This window comes from Theropithecus gelada, chromosome 5 (assembly GCF_003255815.1).
Source record: "Theropithecus gelada isolate Dixy chromosome 5, Tgel_1.0, whole genome shotgun sequence".
Taxonomy (NCBI): Eukaryota; Metazoa; Chordata; class Mammalia; order Primates; family Cercopithecidae; genus Theropithecus; species Theropithecus gelada.
In genome coordinates, this window is record NC_037672.1 from 90,998,650 (window position 1) to 91,017,301 (window position 18,652).

An 18,652-nucleotide genomic window follows, 5' to 3' on the forward strand; every position below is an offset into this window, starting at 1 on the left:
AGCCAGCTCCTGGATTCATTGATTTTTTTGAAGGATTTTTTTTGTGTCTCTATCTCCTTCAGTTCTGCTCTGATCTTAGTTATTTCTTGCCTTCTGCTAGCTTTCGAATGTGTTTGCTCTTGCTTCTCTAGTTCTTTTAATTGTGATGTTAGGGTGTCAATTTTAGATCTTTCCCGCTTTCTCTTGTGGGCCTTCAGTGCTAAAAGTTTCCCTCTACACACTGCTTTAAATGTGTTCCAGAGATTCTGATATGTTGTGTCTTTGTTCTCATTGGTTTCAAAGAACATCTTTATTTCTGCCTTCATTTCGTTATGTACCCAGTAGTCATTCAGGAGCAGGTTGTTCAGTTTCCATGTAGTTGAGCAGTTTTGAGTGAGTTTCTTAATCCTGAGTTCTAGTTTGATTGCACTGTGATCTGAGAGACAGTTTGCTATGATTTCTGGTCTTTTACATTTGCTGAGGAGTGCTTTACTTCCAACTATGTGGTCAATTTTTGAATAAGTGCAATGTGGTGCTGAGAAGAATGTATATTCTGTTGATTTGGGGTGAAGAGTTCTGTAGATGTCTGTTAGGTCCGCTTGTTGCAGAGTTGAGTTCAATTCCTGGATATCCTTGTTAACTTTCTGTCTTGTTGATCTGTCTAATGTTGATAGTGGGGTGTTAAAGTCTCCAATTATTATTGTGTGGGAGTCTAAGTCTCTTTGTAGGTCTCCAAGGACTTGCTTTATGAATCTGGGTGCTCCTGTATTGGGTGCATATTTAGGATAGTTATCTCTTCTTGTTGAATTGATCCCTTTACCATTATGTAATGGCCTTCTTTGTCTCTTTTGAACTTTGTTGGTTTAACATCTGTTTTATCAGAGACTGAGATTGCAACAGGCAGTGGTATTCTTCAAAAGCTGTCCAGGTGAATCTAATGTGCAGCCAGAGTTGAGAATCCCATCAACCCAATGATGCTAACAGGCTTTCTCCCCACTTATTAGTTCCATCACTGACTAGCCATGTGACCCCAGTGAAGTTACTTCATGTTCTTAAGCTTGAGCTTCCTCATCTATTAAACAGGGAAAATAAGAGGACCAGCCAATAAGGATTAATTGAGATAACACAAAAAGCACCTAGAATAGGGTCTGGGACATAGGAGCATTCAAATACTAGTTATTGTGGGGGTGGCAGTTATGATGATGGTGATGATGATAATGTGAGCTTTTTTAACCTGAGGTTACAACATATTTCTTGATTCCAGAAAGCAAACACCATAACTTCAACCCCAACCAGATTTTATCATCTTTGTCACAGGCTCCCTTACCCCGAATAAACCTCTAGGAGAAGATATAATTTTTAGCTCATTTTGAGGGAATATGTAGGTTCCATAGAGGGATGTGGTAGCTTATAACTGAACTACAATGTAAAGGAACTCACCTGGGATTAAAATGAATTTTCTTGGGAACTTCTCTGTGGTCTATGACCACTTTCTGATTGTCTCTAAAATTAGTGGGGTCATCAGGGATCCTAAATTTTGCCATCTGAATTTCTGAATCACTCAGTTCAGCATGGGAGATTCTTGCATAACCCAACCTGTAGCAGAAACAGAAATTATTTGTAAAGGTTTTATTATTACATGGAAATCTAATGAGATCCAAGTGATACCACCTTTGTTATTAAGCCAGTTTCCCACTTCTGACTCTACTCTGAATATCACAACTGGAATTAAGTTAAATTGTTAATCTAAATATTGGCAAAATATTGCTTATATGATATAAATGAATAAAGAATATGTATATAGATTTAATTAACTATTCTTAGCAATTTACTTTACTTTTTTTATACTAACGAATATTCTAGCCATGCAAATTGCCTCCCATACAATCATGTTTTGAGCTAATAACAGGAATTCTTCAGAATGACAGGGGTGTTTGCCTAAATTTTTTCTTACCTTTAAAAATACAAATGCCACATGAATATTTTCAGCCAAATTTCAAGTCTAAAATCAAAGATTTTTATATATCTGGAAAAAAATCCATATCCTATTTTGGCTGAGAGCTTTCAATTCCTGGGGAAATTCAAAGCACTTTGTAGACATTATACAAAGAGTTCTTATTTGAGAAGCTCACGTGGAAAACAGGGGGAACCATTAACAACAAAGAATTCATTTTATTTTATTACATTGTGCTCTTCCAGAAAAAAGACTTAGGTCAGCTTCAGTCATTCATTTATTCAATGAAGCACATATGTATATATATGGAGTGCCTACCACATGCAAGCACTGTTCTGGGTGTTGGGGAATAAGTCACGAATAAAATGAAGTCTTGCCCTCATGGAATTTTCATTCTAGTAGGGAAGGATGCATTAAACACATATGTATGTTTACAATCAGTCAAGTAGTGATAGATAAGTAAGTATTGGGGTGAATGCAGAGTAAGGATAACAGGCAGTGATAAGCAGCAGAGGTTACTATCTTATGGTGGATGGTCAGGGCATACCTTTGCAATAAAGTGACACTAGAGCAAAAATTCAATGAAGAGAGGGATCAAGCCATAGAGATCCTGGAGAAATGGTGTTTAGGGAAGGGGAACAGCAAATGCAAAGGTCCTGAGGTGGAAATATGCTTGGTGTTTTGGGGGCCAACTCCACCATGACTGGAGTGAAGTGCATAAGAGGGAACATGCAAAGCCTTCCTCACAGGCCACTGTGAGGACCTCAGATTTCTTTTGTTGTTGTTTTTGTTTTTGTTTTTGAGAGTGAGATGAGAATCCATCAGAAGGGTTTGAAGCAGAGGTCTGTGACAGCTACCAGGTAGACAATCACCTTCAGGGAAAGGATCAAAGCAGGGAAACAAGTTATGAAGCCACTGCAATAACTTAGGTAAAAGATGATGGGAGCTTGGACCTGAGTGGCAGGAGAAGAGAAGCACGTAAAACAAAGCCTATAACCACATGCCTGTAACTCCATGCAAAATAGAAACAGAAACCCAGAGCGGAACCAGCAGAGACAGCAAGTCTGCCCACTGGGAAAGGTAAGCAGAGCTGTGACTGAACATCAGATGAAGCTCTGAGCTGTCAGGCAGCTTAATGCATTGTCTGGGCTCAAGTCCTAAATCTGTTCACTTTTGTCTAATTCTAGGTTACTGTCTTTAGTAAATCTAGGTTATTTATTCCCAACTCTAAGATCAAAGTTCTAACCCATTTAACAGACACTGCCTTCAAAGATACAAGAAAAGTCTTGAAACTGAGAAATCTGACAATCCAAATCTTCCATTAAAGCAGAGGATCTCCCATTATTGTCCAATAAGTATTCATTAAGCTCTTACTACCTACTACATGTAGGGCATTGAACTTGGTGATTGAGATGAAAGCTTACAAAATTAGTTTTGTGGAGAGAAACTGAAAAACCCTAGTTCCTAACTTCATTAATATGGGAATTTTTTAAATCATCTTCCTATTTTGTATTCCCCCCAAAATTCATTTGTTGAAGCTCTAACCCCCAGGGTGGCTGTATTTGGAGATGGGTCTTCCTAGGAAATAATTAACGTGAAATGAGGTCATGAGTGGGGAGGCCTGATCCTACAGGATTAATGACTTTATAAGAAGAGACACCAGAGAGCTCACTCTCTCTCTACAGGCACAACCCAAGGAAAGGCCATGAGGGCACATGGCAAGAAGACAGTTATCTGCAACCCAAGGGGACAGTCCTCACCTGACGCCAACTCTGCTGGCACCTTAATCTTGGTCTTAGAATCTACAGAACTGAAAGAAAATTAATTTCTGTTGTTTAGACCATCCAGTCTATGGTATTTTGTTATGTCACAGAGTATTAAATTTATATATAAATAAATATATATTATATATGATATCACATTTTCATATATACTTTATATATATACATTCTGCCATCCCATTCTCCTAAGGAGAGGTAATAAAGGTTTCAGAGCCCAACAATGAGCTATTATGGGCACCAGTTACTCTAAATACCACTGTTCCTTGGTTCCCAACATTTTTTACAACTTGAAATTATACCTATTTCAGCCTATATGAAAAGTCGTTTTCTAGAATTTCTGATATCTCATTTAAACAATTGCTTTAACAAATATTTAAACAGAAACAGTGTTTTCAATCTTAGATATAAAATACCATACAAAACTCACCCTTCAGCACCTTCAGTCCTACTGTAACACTTTGGAAACACCAAATTATAGTCAAGCTATCTATTCCACAGCTATTTGGGCATGTGATGTGCCTTTTAGAGTTTCTGAGTTAGTGGCATAACCGAAACAATCTTAGCATCTCAAGGGCCTCCTTGGCCCACCTCAGTAAGCATATGGCTCCATGGAGTTGTCCAAGAACCAGCAAAGGTCACTATTTTACTAAGTAATGTCCAAAGTGCTTACTAAGGATTCACAGATCCTTACAAGATTTTTTCTCTTCCCTGCCTGCCCACACACTCTCTCCTTCCCTCCTCACTGCCCCTCACCCCATCCAACCCAACCCTTTCCAGCCACACTAGCCTCACTTTTCCTCAAACACATGCAGCACTCCTGCATTGGGGTCTTTGCACTAGCTCAGCCCTCTACCAGGAAGTATCTTCTGCCAGGTGGCCAAATGGCTCCCTCTTTGCAATCTTGGTTGAAATGTCATCTTCTCAGTAAGACCTACCCAGTTCCCTACTTACAATCGCACCCCACCTCTATATTCTGGAAGCTGCTTCCCCTGCTTAGTTTTTCCCACTACCCTCGTCATCTTCTAAAATAGATCATCCAGGAATTATTTATCATGATTTTTGTCTGTCCTCCCTCCACCAGCATAGGGATCCTTCTCTGTTTTGTTTACAGCTTTATCCCTATTGCCTGGCATCCATTCTGCTAGATCAATACTTGTTGAATGGCAAATGGGGTCTAGAGCAAGAGAAACTAACAATTTGCTTTCACTGGCCTGTAACTTATAACCGAACAAGCCATATCCCCACTGGGAGAGGAGCTGACTCCATGATTCTATACCATCCCAGAAAGCAACTATTTTCTCTCATAAATGTAGGCCACAGATCTTAGAAGATAAGGTTATTTAAAGAGTGATCCATTAATGTCGGCCCCTATCTTTAGGCAGGCGATGCCAAGATGCCTTTGGGTGATGAACTGCTCTATATGGAGAAGAGACTAAGGGTCAGAGAAGTCTGTCCTAGGAGCCCACACCAGGGCTCCCCACATTGTCCCCAGGATGGCAGTTAGGGGGCTCAAATCAAATATCTCCAGACAGATTCCGTCCTAACAGGAGAACCCTTGAGTGTTTCAGGGAAGGTCTCCAGCATGTTCCCTCTGTGGAAGAAGTTTGTATGTAGAGGAACCTCTGAATCGACCCACTGTGTACATCATCTACTACCACCTGCCATACTCACATCACTTCTGTCACTCTACTCCAGCCTCACTGGCCTTCTTGATCTTGCCCCACAACGTCCAGCATCCTTCTCTCAAACTTTCCCTGCCTCCCCTGCCTGAAGTGCTCTTCCTCAGGGTATACACAGGTGGGGTCCCTCCTTCCACTTGAGGTGCTGCCCAGAAGTCACTCCAGCATACCCTGCCCACTCTTTATAACCTATCACAGCCACCCCCAGCACACCCTACCTTCTCACCTGGACTTATTATTTTTCTTTCACCATGCGTATCTCCACCTGTCATAGCCTGTCATTTCTTGTCTGCTTATTTTATGTCTCCTTCCATTGCAACGTAAGTTCTATGACAGTCAAGGATTTTGGTTTTTTCCTATTGTATTCCCACTCCTGAGAACAATACCCAGTACATAAAGAGGATTTAGAAAATACTTATTGGATAAATGAATGAATGAATGAATGGTTAGTCCCTCTTTTTTGGTATTAAACTGCTCCTTGCTTTATTGATACAAATACTGCCTTCAAAACTGATTTGTATGGTTACATATTTGAATTTTAAAATCTCAGCTGTATTATTTTGGATCACATATGTATGTATACAGTCATGTGTCACTTAACAACAAGAATACATTCTAAGAAATGTGTCATAGGTGGTTTCATCATTGTGTGGACACCATAGAGCACACTTATACCAGCCTGGATGGTATAGCCTACTACACACCTAAGCTATATGGTATGGCCTATTGCTCCTAGGCTACAAACCTGTACTGCATGTGACTGTACTGAATATTGTAGACAACTGTAATACCATGGTATTTGTGTATCTAAACATAGAAAAGGTACAGTAAAAGTATGATATTATATCTTATAAACTACCATTGTAGATGTGGTCTGTTGTTGACTGAAGATATCATTAAGCAGCACATGACTGTATGTATCCAAATGTATATTATCCAAGTATATCATACACACACATATGCATGTATATGATATACTTGGATTGTATTTTTATGTGGAATGATTTTTTTAATATAATTTATCTAGAGATCTCACTACAGCATAGTAATGGCCCCATCAAATTAGTTAACTTACCCAGGATTATTGATTAGAAGCTGGCAAGCCTGGAACTCAAGCCCAGGACTTTCTCATCCAATGGTCTATGATGTTTCCACTAAACCATACATTCAAAAATGGTGCCATTCCTCATATGTGTTGACAGTTACATATTCACCTTGCTTAATAGCCTACACAGTATCCTCTTACACAATTAAGCTTAATTTGCTAAGCTATTTCTACTTTTGTAAATTATGAGACTATGCCTTGAAAAAGATGTTAAACTGTATAGTCAAATCAATGTTTATAAAAAGCAACAAAAATTAATTGCTTCCATAAAGTTGTTTTTTCTTCTCAGATAGACCCAAAAGATTGCAGCAATAATAGATTAAAAACAAAATCAAACCCCTGTGCTCACCTTATCAGTCCTCGATACATAATGTATTCACACCATCTGTCATGATCAGTGCTGTCAATATCCTAGTAAAGAGCAGAGAGGAGAATGTTTAAAACATAAAAAACAAAGCTCTATTCCACATTGCCAAAAAATGTGTTACCTACATGATAAATATCTCTTTGTACATGCTGTTTTCTCTTCCTGGCTCCTACTGATCTTTTTTGGTCCAAATTATTTGCTCATTCTACATATATTTATTGAGCACCTGCTATGTGCCCAACTAGCTTCTGTACTACATGCTGAGAAAACAAAGAGGAAGGAGGTCTGGAGAGTGACTTAGGTAAATCAGCGATTACAACATAGACCCTGGCTCCTGGCAGCTTTCCAAGCCTCTCATCCCCAACAGCACTGACCGCACCTTCATTGGTCATCCTGTACAGTACTTTACACACACTAGCTACGCCATCATGCCAGGTATCTGTTTCTATGTCTCCATCCTCCCACTCCTGCACAGAGGGACTCTTAATCACTTTTGGCCACCTGGCACTTAGCATAAAACCTGGTGTTGAGCAGGTGCTCCATCTGTGTTTGTTAAATTGAATCATGGAAATAAGAACATTTGGGGAGCAATCATGAGTCTTTTTGATGTTGAGAGCTTGGGACCAGGGTTATTATTCACCAAAGAAAGAGAACAGAAACATATTCTTTTCTATCATGTGTTGGGAAACTATAAATATGAGGCATTTATTCTGAAGAAAGAAATCTCCATTTTCTTCTTTTTAAATACCTTATATATAAAAAATATACCTGACTTTTCACCACTTCTGAATTTTACTGTTAACATTTAATTAAAAACACATTTTTAAATCACTAAAAGAATACACCACCATTTATTATATAATTCTTTATTTTTTTCTTAAGCTTAGTGGTAGACACATGGATGCCTATTAATCAACCTTTATTGTTGTTTAGAGTACACACATGCATATACCTTTTGTATACATAAAAATTATAATAAATTTTTAAAATTAAATTTAAAATGTTAATGAAGAAAATAAAGAAGCACTGTTCTGGTTTGTCTTGGGAAAATAGAAAACTTTAGCTGTAGTATGGGGAATAATAAACAATAAATCTATTTAACTATCATTTTGTTTATTCGATTTTTTAAAGATGCTGTAAGTCTTGCAAAAAAAAAAATAAAGATGATGTAAAGTTTTAATACTGCAGGATTTAAATACTCATTTCTTTAAGAGAAAAATCTGTTTGTCCAAGCATTAATGATTAAAACTCTTCTCCGCATTAATAAACTTCCTCCTAAAGAAAGCAATATAAGAATCCACCGTTAATTTTGACACAGCTTTTGACCACGACAGTGGAAATCAAGAGAGGATTAGATGAAAATCAAATCAAATTCTTCTTAACACCATGTATATCCTTCACACACACATGCACATGCACACACACAATGTAAGAATGCCCTCATTAGGATGCAATTTTTACTTAGACTTGCCAAATTTCATCTTGTCTAATATTCCTTTGTGATTTATAGACCATATACTCACACATTTCTCTTATTTTGTTTTTGACATACAGCCAGACACACATAATATATGTCATGTAAGTCTGAGGGCTTTGCAGACGTTATCTTCTATTTCATTCTCAAACAACCCTATGATTCCACAGATACCGCTCTCACCACATTTCAGATATGGAACTTGAGGCCCAGAAAGGCTAAGTAACTTGCCCCAAGGTCACACAGCTGGTAAATGCAGCATCATCTAGGCTAATAAATAATGACAGACCATGAGAAGAGAGAGAGGTCCAGCACCAGGGCCCAGACACATGTGTGGGGCTATCTTAGACCCTCCTGCCATAAGTAAGCCATCAGCTGACTACACAGGAGAACCCAGGCAAGAACAGAAAACCACCCAGTCAACCCAAAGAATCATGAGAATATTCAGTTGTTACAGTTTTAAGTCACTATGTTTTGAGGTGGTTTGTTACATAGAGGTGGTTTGTTACATAGTGATAAACAACTGATACAGTCTCTGTGAGTACACACTTTCCAGGTTTTCCTCTTCTGAACTCTCCTTACTCCCTTTCCTGAAATAATCGGTCTTCTCTTCCTTCACCTACACCCCCATGATGGCCACATTCAATGTGGCTCCACTGGGGCTTTATTTGGTCTTCCTTTTGCACTTCTCTAATTCTAGCACTCTAATTTGCACTTCTCTAATTACTAGCAATATCACCCACTTCCACGGCTTCAACGCTTCCCTACATGGTGGCCACCCCTTAATCTATAACTCTAGTTCTCACTGCCCTGTTGAATTCCAGATCTGTATATGCACCTGCCTATTGGACATCTCTATTAATGTTCCACAGATGCCTCAAACTCAGCCCAAAGCTGAACTTATCTTCTTTGTAAAACGTTTCTTCCTTTTGTATTCTCTACAAAAATAAATGTCAGTATCATAATCCCTCTGGCCAGAGTCAGAAATCAAGGATCCATCTGTGGCTCCAAGGCTAAGTCATACAAGGCAATATAGGCTTTTTATTTTTCTCTTGGGATACTCACTATTGGAAGCCAGCTGCAAGGAAGAGAGGAAGCCCAAGTAGCCCATGGTGAGGAACCTGGGTCCCCAGGCCAAAGCACCAATTTGCCACCTGTGAATTGTCTACTGAGGAGATCCTTCAGTCCCTAGTTGACCCTCCTAGCTGATCCTGCATGGAGCAGACATGAGCTATCCTCATTGAGCCCTGTCCGAACTCCAGATTCGTGAGCAAATAGATGACCGCTGTTGTTTTAACACTAATTTCTGCCTATCCAAAAAAATGCAGAGACTAAATCATCTTCCTAATATCTGCCTTGCCCTTCTTCCAAAATTGTAGTATTTTTAGCTGTGAATATGGCCATCAGGACTAAACATTGCACCTCTCAACTTTCTGTACAGCAAGGTATGTCCATTAGACTAAATTTATGTCAGTGAAATATAAGTAGAAGTGTTAGAGATCAGTTTCTGGGTTTTGCCTTTAGAAGGGACTGGCATATGCTCTTGGCCCCTTCTTTATCCCTTCCTCTATCCTGCTAGCTACAACCTAAAGGCTGCTGTTTGGAAATATAGGCCTTGTCAAATGGAAGCACATGATAGAACACAGATTCCAAACACCACAGAGTGCCATTCCAGTGCTGATTCACCTGCCCAGACTTTTACATAAAGAAATATGATCTCTGTTATTTTCTGTCACATGCAGATAACTCTCATCATGCCATGCTCTCTTTCACCTGTCTTCCAAGCTCTGTAAATAATGTTACACCCTAAGAAGATTTAAGTAGTAAAATCAACATAAGATGGATAAGCTTTTTTCTCTGCAGATATTATCTCAAGACATGAGATAAAACAGAATGAAAGGAACCAAGACATCTGCATAGGGCATAACTAAATATAACAATCATATTTCTCATTCTAAATTAATTCATTTGGCATTGTAGTATGTATATATATATCATATATCATATATATATGATATATATCATATATCATATATATATGATATATATAAATATATCTCAATCTTCTGAGAATTTATTTGTGTGGCAGTTCCCCAGAACATTATTATATTCTGGTAAACTGACAAATTCAAGTGTTTTAGACCTGAAAATGTAGAGTAATTCAGTGTCATCTGCTGTGGCCCTGTTGGCTGATTAGCCATTCTCTCTATGAGGCATTTCATTTTGTCTTTTACTCTCAATGCTGTAATTAACTTTCTTTTTTTATTTTATTTATTTATTTATTTACATTTTTTTGAGACGGAGTCTTACTCTGTCGCCCAGGCTGGAGTGCAGTGGTGCAATCTCGGCTCACTGCAAGCTCCACCTCTCAGGTTCATGCCATTCTTCTGCCTCAGCCTCCCGAGTAGCTGGGACTATAGGCACCCATCACCACGCCTGGCTAATTTTTTGTATTTTTAGTAGAGACAGGGTTTCACCGTGTTAGCCAGGATGGTCTCAATCAACTGACCTCGTGATCCGCCCGCCTCGGCCTACCAAAGTGCTAGAATTACAGGCATGAGCCATCATGCCCAAACCCATAATTAACTTTCATAATGTGGCAGATTGTGTTTTCTAAACATGGCTACAATAAAATCTCACTTCCCATTAGTATTCTTATCATGTGGTTTTTATATTCCTCTCATCAAGAGTTTAATGTGATCAGACTTGTGATGACACCGGGAGTAACAGTATATGACTTATAAAGCTATGCCATACAAAGCAATATAGGCTTTTTCTGGTTCTCTAGGGATACTCATTATTGAAAGTCAGCCAACATGCAGGAAAGAAGCCCAAGTAGCCCATGGCGAGGAACCAGGGTCCCAAGCCTAAAGCACAACTTGCGACATATAAATCTACTGTGAAGTAGATCCTCTAGTCCTTGGTTGAGCCACCTAGCTGACCCTGCATGGGACAGAGATGAGCTACCCCCATTGAGCCCTGTCCGCATTGCAGATTTATGAGCAAATAGAAGATTGCTGCTGTTTTAAGCTCGTATGTTTTGTGGTGATTTTCTATGCAGCAGTAGATACTCAGACTGCGCATTAAATTGTTAGGTGAGGTTGATTTTTTTAAAAACATGAAAGAAAAAGAAGTATTTTACTTAATAAATTATAAATCCTATTAAGATTATGTTACCTTCACATTGCCATGTTCAGTGAGCTGTAGATAATCTCTGGAGCCAGGTGCTGAAGTGATATATCCCAGAAATATCACTTGATTCGAGCTACTTTTCAGTAGTTTTGAAACAGCAATAGCCTGCAGTTTCCTGTCGAGGTCATCTCTAAAAAATGTAAAAATATGACCCTTTATAGTATTTGTAAAACAATCTTTAAAAAGTCTTAGTTACCTCAAAGATGATCTGCACATAGTGAACAAGCCCAGAGTCGTTCCTACTCGGGCAAATGTCTTAATGTTATACAAATGAACAAGACATAGATACAGTGCTTCAAATGAGTAGGCAGACAGACATTTGGCTGAGAACATGACCTTTCTTCACAAATCATTTGGAGTCCAGTCAATTTAAAGATCAACTCTAAATACAGCATTTGTTCAACTTTTCATCAGAAGAAATTAAATCAATAATGTGAGAACTCACCATCAGTATTACAGCTAAAGAACTAGTAGTTTAAAAAAGTAAAAAGAGCCAAGAATACTGGTAAGATGAAGAATCCTAACATTTGCAGAGCCCATCAGGCTTATGTAACCTAAGCTCCTTCAACTGAACACTACTTTCTTTTTTTTTTTTTTTTTTTTTTTTTTTTTTGTGAGACGGAGTCTCACACTGTCACATGGGTTGGAGTGCAATGGCACAATCTCAGCTCACTGGAACCTCCACCTCCTGGGTTCATGCAATTCTCCTGCCTCAGCTTCCTGAGTAGCTGGCATGACAGGCACACACCACCATGCACGACTTAATTTTTGTATTTTTAGTAGAGACAGGGTTTTCCATGTTGGGCAAGCTGGTCTTGAATTCCTGGCCTCAAGCAATCCACCCACCTTGTTTCCCAAAATACTGGGATTACAGGCATGACTCACTGCCCAGCCCAACTGAACACTTTCTGAAAGCCTTCTTAACTCTCCTGCTCAAACACCGGCCGAACATGGTGCTTTTATTATGCTAAGCACTGTAAACCTATAACTGAGATACTTAGGTGGGTACATCTAGCTCCTGGGGAGTTTAGAGTCAGTCTGTTTGGGGGAAAATAGGACATCATATTTTACATGATCCAGCCAGGAAAACAGAAACACCCTAGATGTTTCAAACAAAGTGAATTTAATATAGGGAATTGGTTAGCCAGGTGATGGGAAGCCAGATAGGAGTCAATTATGCAATCAGAGATTAACAACAATAAGAAACCAGTACAACCTCTACAGCTACAGGGACAAGAGGAGGTGATATTATCAGAGTCCAGAAGCCAGCACTGACTAGTGGGAGATGTATCAATGGAGGAGGCTTCCCAGAGAAACTGGGACCATTCAGAGAAGAACTGGAGCCACAGAAGAGACTCAACTCCTCCCATAGACACCAGAGGAAGCACAGAGAGAAGGAGAGAAATACACTCTCTTCTCTACTCCCTCCAACCTTGCACTAGTGCCTCCCATTGGCTAAACCTACCCAGAAGCCAGAAGGCAAGGGACTGTGAGAAATGCAGTTCTCTGCAATGCATAGCTGAGAGTAAGAGCAAGGAATGGAGCCCAGAACAGATAGGAAGTAGACAAACAGGGTATTTACATAGAAAGGTAGCTAATACATGAGTGTTAAGGGAGAAAATGACAAAGAAAATAGAAGATCACCAAGCACTGAGAAGACTGGAGAAACCTTGTTGAGTTAGGATCTCAAGACAGGACTGAGTTGGATAAATTTGTGTAGACAGCTGAGGGCTATTAAAAGATGTCTCAAGAAATAAAAGAGTGAAAAGAATGGCCATTTGTTAAACCCCTTTGCTACTGAATTCTCACAACAGAAGGCAGGTGGTAGCTCTATTTTCAAATGAGGCTAATATGCCTATGGTTATTCTTCATCTCCCCTGACCACATTCATCCTCTGTCTTTCTCTATGCCCTGGGAGGCTGACCCCTGCAGATTTCACCTCCTGGACTTCCTTCTCTCCTGGTTTCAAGTTAGGTTTGGCCAATTGGAGGCACCACAGGAGATTAAAATGTGGGAGAAAAGCAACATTCTGGGATTCCTTCCCCAGTCCCTCTGGCAGTAGCTGCATTCTATGCTAGGTGGTCCCTTGTCCTGGTTCTGGGTCTCACTGGGCTCTGGGAACACTGTTTTCTCTGCCTGTTCCTTCAGCCCTAAGGCAGGCACTGTTATGGGTGTCTGAATGCCTCGGCCTCTCTTATTTGTTCCATGGGTCCCTCCAGCATCTTGTTAAGTAGTTCTTTCATTAGGTCTGCAGGGAATTCTGTTCCATCTGATACCTACAACTAGGATTCAAATTCAGGTCTAGAAAATTCCAAAGCCACTGAACCACAGGAAGTGTTTTCAATCCAACATATTGTAGTAACATCTAACTGGAAGTAATCTGTGAATTTGGTTTTACATTTTCTCAGGAGATAAATCTTACCTAGTGAGAGTAATAAAAGTTAAAAGTATATATATGTGTATAAGGAAAGAGGGCAAGACAGAAAGAAAGAGACAGAGCTCACATATGCTTTATGTTTTCTTATCTGTTAATATTTTGTCAGTCCAATAACCCTATAAAGTAAGCTGGAAAAGGGAATTTTATCCCATTTTCAGAGACACGAGAACTGGAACTTACCACCTGCAATGGAACGAAACCTAGAACACAGTTTTGGTTCTTTGTCACATAGTGTCAGACTATGGATTCTGTGTTCTCTCCTCTTTGTTTATGATGCATGTTATAGATTTCTTTAAATGGCGATTAGTGGCTCAGTTAATTACCTAAAATAATATCAATTTTCGTTAGGGTGTTTGCCTGTGTGACTTCTAAAAAATGCTGCCATTTCCTATTTAGTGGTTATAAAAGATGTACTTATGTAGTCAGTACTTTTTAAAATCTTTTGAATAAGCTAATAACATGCACAAGCATTAGGAATTATTCATTCCTAATAGGATTTTCACATTTATATGCCATAATCACTGGAAAATGAAATCTCTAAATATTTTTTCACAGTAAGAATTTGTGTATTTAGTACTGTAGAAAACAAAGACAAATAAAACATGTAGTGATCGCGTCACAAATTATTCAAGGTGTTAACTTTCCTATGTCACTTTTGGGGAGGCTACAGTGTACCAGACAGTAATTCTGGGGGGTGGCTCAGAGTAGTGGTTCCTAAAGCAAAGGCAAAGTCTAGTCATGTGCATGGGACATGTCAGATGCTTGATTCATGTTTGATAAATGAATTATTTTTTAAGCTGCCCAATATACCTTATATTCATAGTTGTCTGATTTGGTTTAGTAACGGCCATGTTAATTGAGCACTTACTACATTCATGTACATTGTATGAGGTACTATGGGCACAAGAACCCCACGAAATAGGTAGGATTATTGCCCCTGATTTGCAGTTGAGAAAATTAAAGCTCGAGGTAGTTAAGTAACTCAGCAAAGGATACACAACTAGTTAAAGAATTAGGATTCAAACCGGATTGTCTGATTCCAGGTTCTGGAATCCCATGCTCTTAATCATTAAACTACACTGCCTTCATCCCTGGAGTTATGTATCCTCAATAAGTGTTCACTATTATTGTTACTGCTATTGTTGTTATTATTATTGAATCAAATGAGCAAGACAGCAAGTAAAGGATATGGTGTTATCCAGAGAACTTTAAGTATGTGGTTAACAGAAAGTGAGAAAAGGCAATCCTTCCCTCCTCTTTTTCAAGCGCATTCCTAGGGCTCTCTTTTAGCTTTCTCTTCCTTTTCAAACCTATTCTTCACATTTTGGGATATACTGGAGAGAGTTAAAGGGGACGGGGAAAAAAGGCAAAGGAAAAATGGAAGGAGTTCAACTGTTTCTTAGGTTGAGAACTTGCAACCTTTAAACAAGAAAGTACCTTTTTTAAAAAAAGATAAACCCAATGTTAAGTACAACATAAGGTCATGGGAATGATTTCTGAATGTCTGTACTTCCTACATGAAAATCACTGGGAGCAACAGAAAGCATTTCTTCAAACAGCTTTTTTAAGAGATACGAACCATCTATATCATCCATCCTCCAAACACTCCTCTTATTTCTAAGGAGGTAAGCAAGAGTCTGGTTCATGAATGGTTCATATTAATTATATTTGGAAGGTTTATTTATATTATTTATTATCTGACCTATTTAAGAAAATATTCAAATATGCTTTCACAGATTCACATAATAGTATTAAAAACAGTGAGGTAACCAGGGAAATAAGAGTGGCAGACACATCAATTTGTTTAAATAAAACATAGTACAATAATGTTGTTTTCCAAAAGTATGTCACTTTAAAGTTCTGTGGCCTCTTGTGTCATTAATGCAAGCAAAGCTTGCATGTGAATGTCATAGCACGTAGCTCTTTACATTCATGTTTAAATTATTGTGGTTTGGTATGGTAGAGTATAAGTTATATACTTTTATGTTTGCGTTTACAATATATTGCTGGGATTATTCATCATTTATTGAGTACTGTCACTGGTCGTAAATGTTATTCTTTGGTGGTAAAACTCATTCCCCACTCTTCATGTTGCTTGTAGAGGGACTTCCTTAGAAAACCACCATTGGCCTCTCTCCCCATTCTTTACTTTTGGGGAGGACTTTTCTAATTCAATAATCTTGAAGTTAATTTTACGTGCTTGTCTCAAATCCTTCTTTTCTATTCTCCTTGGAAGCTGCCAGTTTGCAAACAGGCTGTTTTCCATCCTCTTCTTTCCATCAAGGAGAGAGCTTGCCAGGGCAGGCAGGGTAGGCCCACCGTTTACGGGGAGTCATTTTCATATATATTTGGGGATGTATTCACAAGTCCATATGGGCACTTAAGCCAGGTTTTCCAAATAGGCTTATCAGTATTAAAAGTGATATTTAGATCTCCCTCTTCCAGATTCCTCTGCCTATCTGTTGTTTGTGAAAACATGAGGGAGAGAAGAGATGTCATTTAATAAACTCAAATCCCAACAGTACTTCCATTTGTAGCAGTAATCCTGTAGGAAAAGGGAATTTCTTTTTCTGTTGTGTGGTTTATTGTGTAGTTGCAAGCACTTGCAGCCCTGGGTTTGGGGCTGCCTATGCCCTGACCCTGTGCTTGCTCCTCATTGGATGAGTTGTCTGACCTCTCTCAGCCTAGTTTCTTGACCTGCAAAATGGGACTCTAATAGTGCTTACCTTGCACAGAGTGAAGATCAAACACAGTAATGTACTTTGGACAGTCCCTGCACAGGGAATTGACCGTACAGCTCAGTAAGTGCAGACTAACACGGCCCGTCCCTACACCAGCACTAACAGCTGCCTGCATCTTAAATGCTTCTGTCTGATTTTAAAAAACAGCAACACAGGGAGAAATACTTTGGGAGGTAAAAAAGAAGAAAATGAGAAAGGTGATTTCATAGAAATCAAAGTACATTGTTAATAACGTTTCTTGGCATTTGTGTAATATTAGGTAGGCCAAAGAAACCCACTCGTGGTTCCCAAAGTGTGTCACGACAAAATCCACCGGCTTGCCCGAAATGTTAACGGTCAATGTGATGGCTGGTGCGATCTCGCCCTCTGGTGACGGAAGAAGGTGATGCTCCGATTTCACAATTGGGTATCTTGACAAAGCCATAATCCTGTATTGCAATGAAAAGAGACATGGGCATCATTGTCAGTCCCACTCTACCATGTACATGTGTTAAAAAGGGATGTGTCAGAGCAAGATGGCTGAATAGGAACAGCTCCAGTCTCCAATTCCCAGCGCGAGCGACACAGAAGACCGGTGATTTCTGCATTTTCAACTGAGGTACTGGGTTCATCTCCCTAGGGAGTGCCAGGCAATCGGTGCTGGTCAGCTGCTGCAGCCCGACCAGCGAGAGCTGAAGCAGGGTGAGGCATCGCCTCACCTGGGAAGCGCAAGGGGGAAGGGAATCCCTTTTCCTAGCCAGGGGAACTGAGACACACAACACCTGGAAAATCGGGTAACTCCCACCACAATACTGCGCTTTAAGCAAACAGGCACACTAGGAGATTATATCCCACACCTAGCCGGTAGGGTCCCACACCCACAGAGCCTCCCTCATTGCTAGCACAGCAGTCTGCGATCTAAGGGCAAGGCAGCAGTGAGGCTGGGGGTGGGGGGGCGCCCGCCATTGCTGAGGCTTAAGTAGGTAAACAAAGCTGCTGGGAAGCTCGAACTGGGTGGAGCTCACAGCAGCTCAAGGGAACCTGCCTGTCTCTGTAGACTCCACCTCTGGGGACAGGGCACAGCTAAACAACAACAAAAGCAGCAGAAACCTCTGCAGAGGCAAACGACTCTGTCTGACAGCTTTGAAGAGAGCAGTGGATCTTCCAACACGGAGGTTGAGATCTGAGAAGGGACAGACTCCCTGCTCAAGTGGGGCCCTGACCCCTGAGTAGCCTAACAGGGAGACATCCCCCACTAGGGGCAGTCTGACACACCACACCTCACAAGGTGGAGTACACCCCTGAGAGGAAGCTTCCAAAGCAAGAATCAAACAGGTATACTCGCTGTTCAGAAATATTCTATCTTCTGCAGCCTGTGCTGCTGATACCCAGGCAAACAGGGTCTGGAGTGGACCTCAAGCAATCTCCAACAGACCTACAGCTGAGGGTCCTGACTGTAAGAAGGAAAACAATCAAACAGGAAGGACACCTACACCAAACCCCATCAGTATGTCACCATCATCAAAGACCAGAGGCAGATTAAACCACAAAGATGGGGGAAAAGCAGGGCAGAAAAGCTGGAAATTCAAAAAATAAGAGCGCATGTCCCCCGGCAAAGGAGTGCAGCTCATCGCCAGCAATGGATCAAAGCTGGACGGAGAATGACTTTGACGAGATGAGAGAAGAAGTCTTCAGTCCATCAAACTTCTCAGAGCTAAAGGAGGAATTATGTACCCAGTGCAAAGAAACTAAAAATCTTGAAAAAAAAGTGGAAGAATTGATAGCTAGAGTAATTAATGCAGAGAAGGTCATAAACGAAAGGAAAGAGATGAAAACCATGACACGAGAAATACGTGACAAATGCACAAGCTTCAGTAACCGACTCGATCAACTGGAAGAAACACTATCAGCCACTGAGGATCAAATGAATGAAATGAAGCGAGAAGAGAAACCAAAAGAAAAAA

General features: G+C 39.9%; 1 protein-coding gene across 2 annotated transcripts in view; it reads right to left on the reverse strand.

Moving 5' to 3' along the window:
- The window catches only part of CWH43 (cell wall biogenesis 43 C-terminal homolog), a 97,822-nt gene that overhangs the window by 21,530 nt on the left and 57,640 nt on the right, over positions 1–18,652 (reverse strand). For both annotated transcript variants that reach the window (XM_025385890.1, XM_025385891.1), the window contains exons 12-15: positions 16,988–17,137; positions 11,517–11,661; positions 6,848–6,909; positions 1,420–1,575 (exon numbers count right to left, since the gene is read on the reverse strand). In XM_025385890.1, coding sequence (XP_025241675.1) covers positions 1,420–1,575; positions 6,848–6,909; positions 11,517–11,661; positions 16,988–17,137 — 513 coding nt within the window. The remainder of the gene's footprint in view (positions 1–1,419; positions 1,576–6,847; positions 6,910–11,516; positions 11,662–16,987; positions 17,138–18,652) is intronic.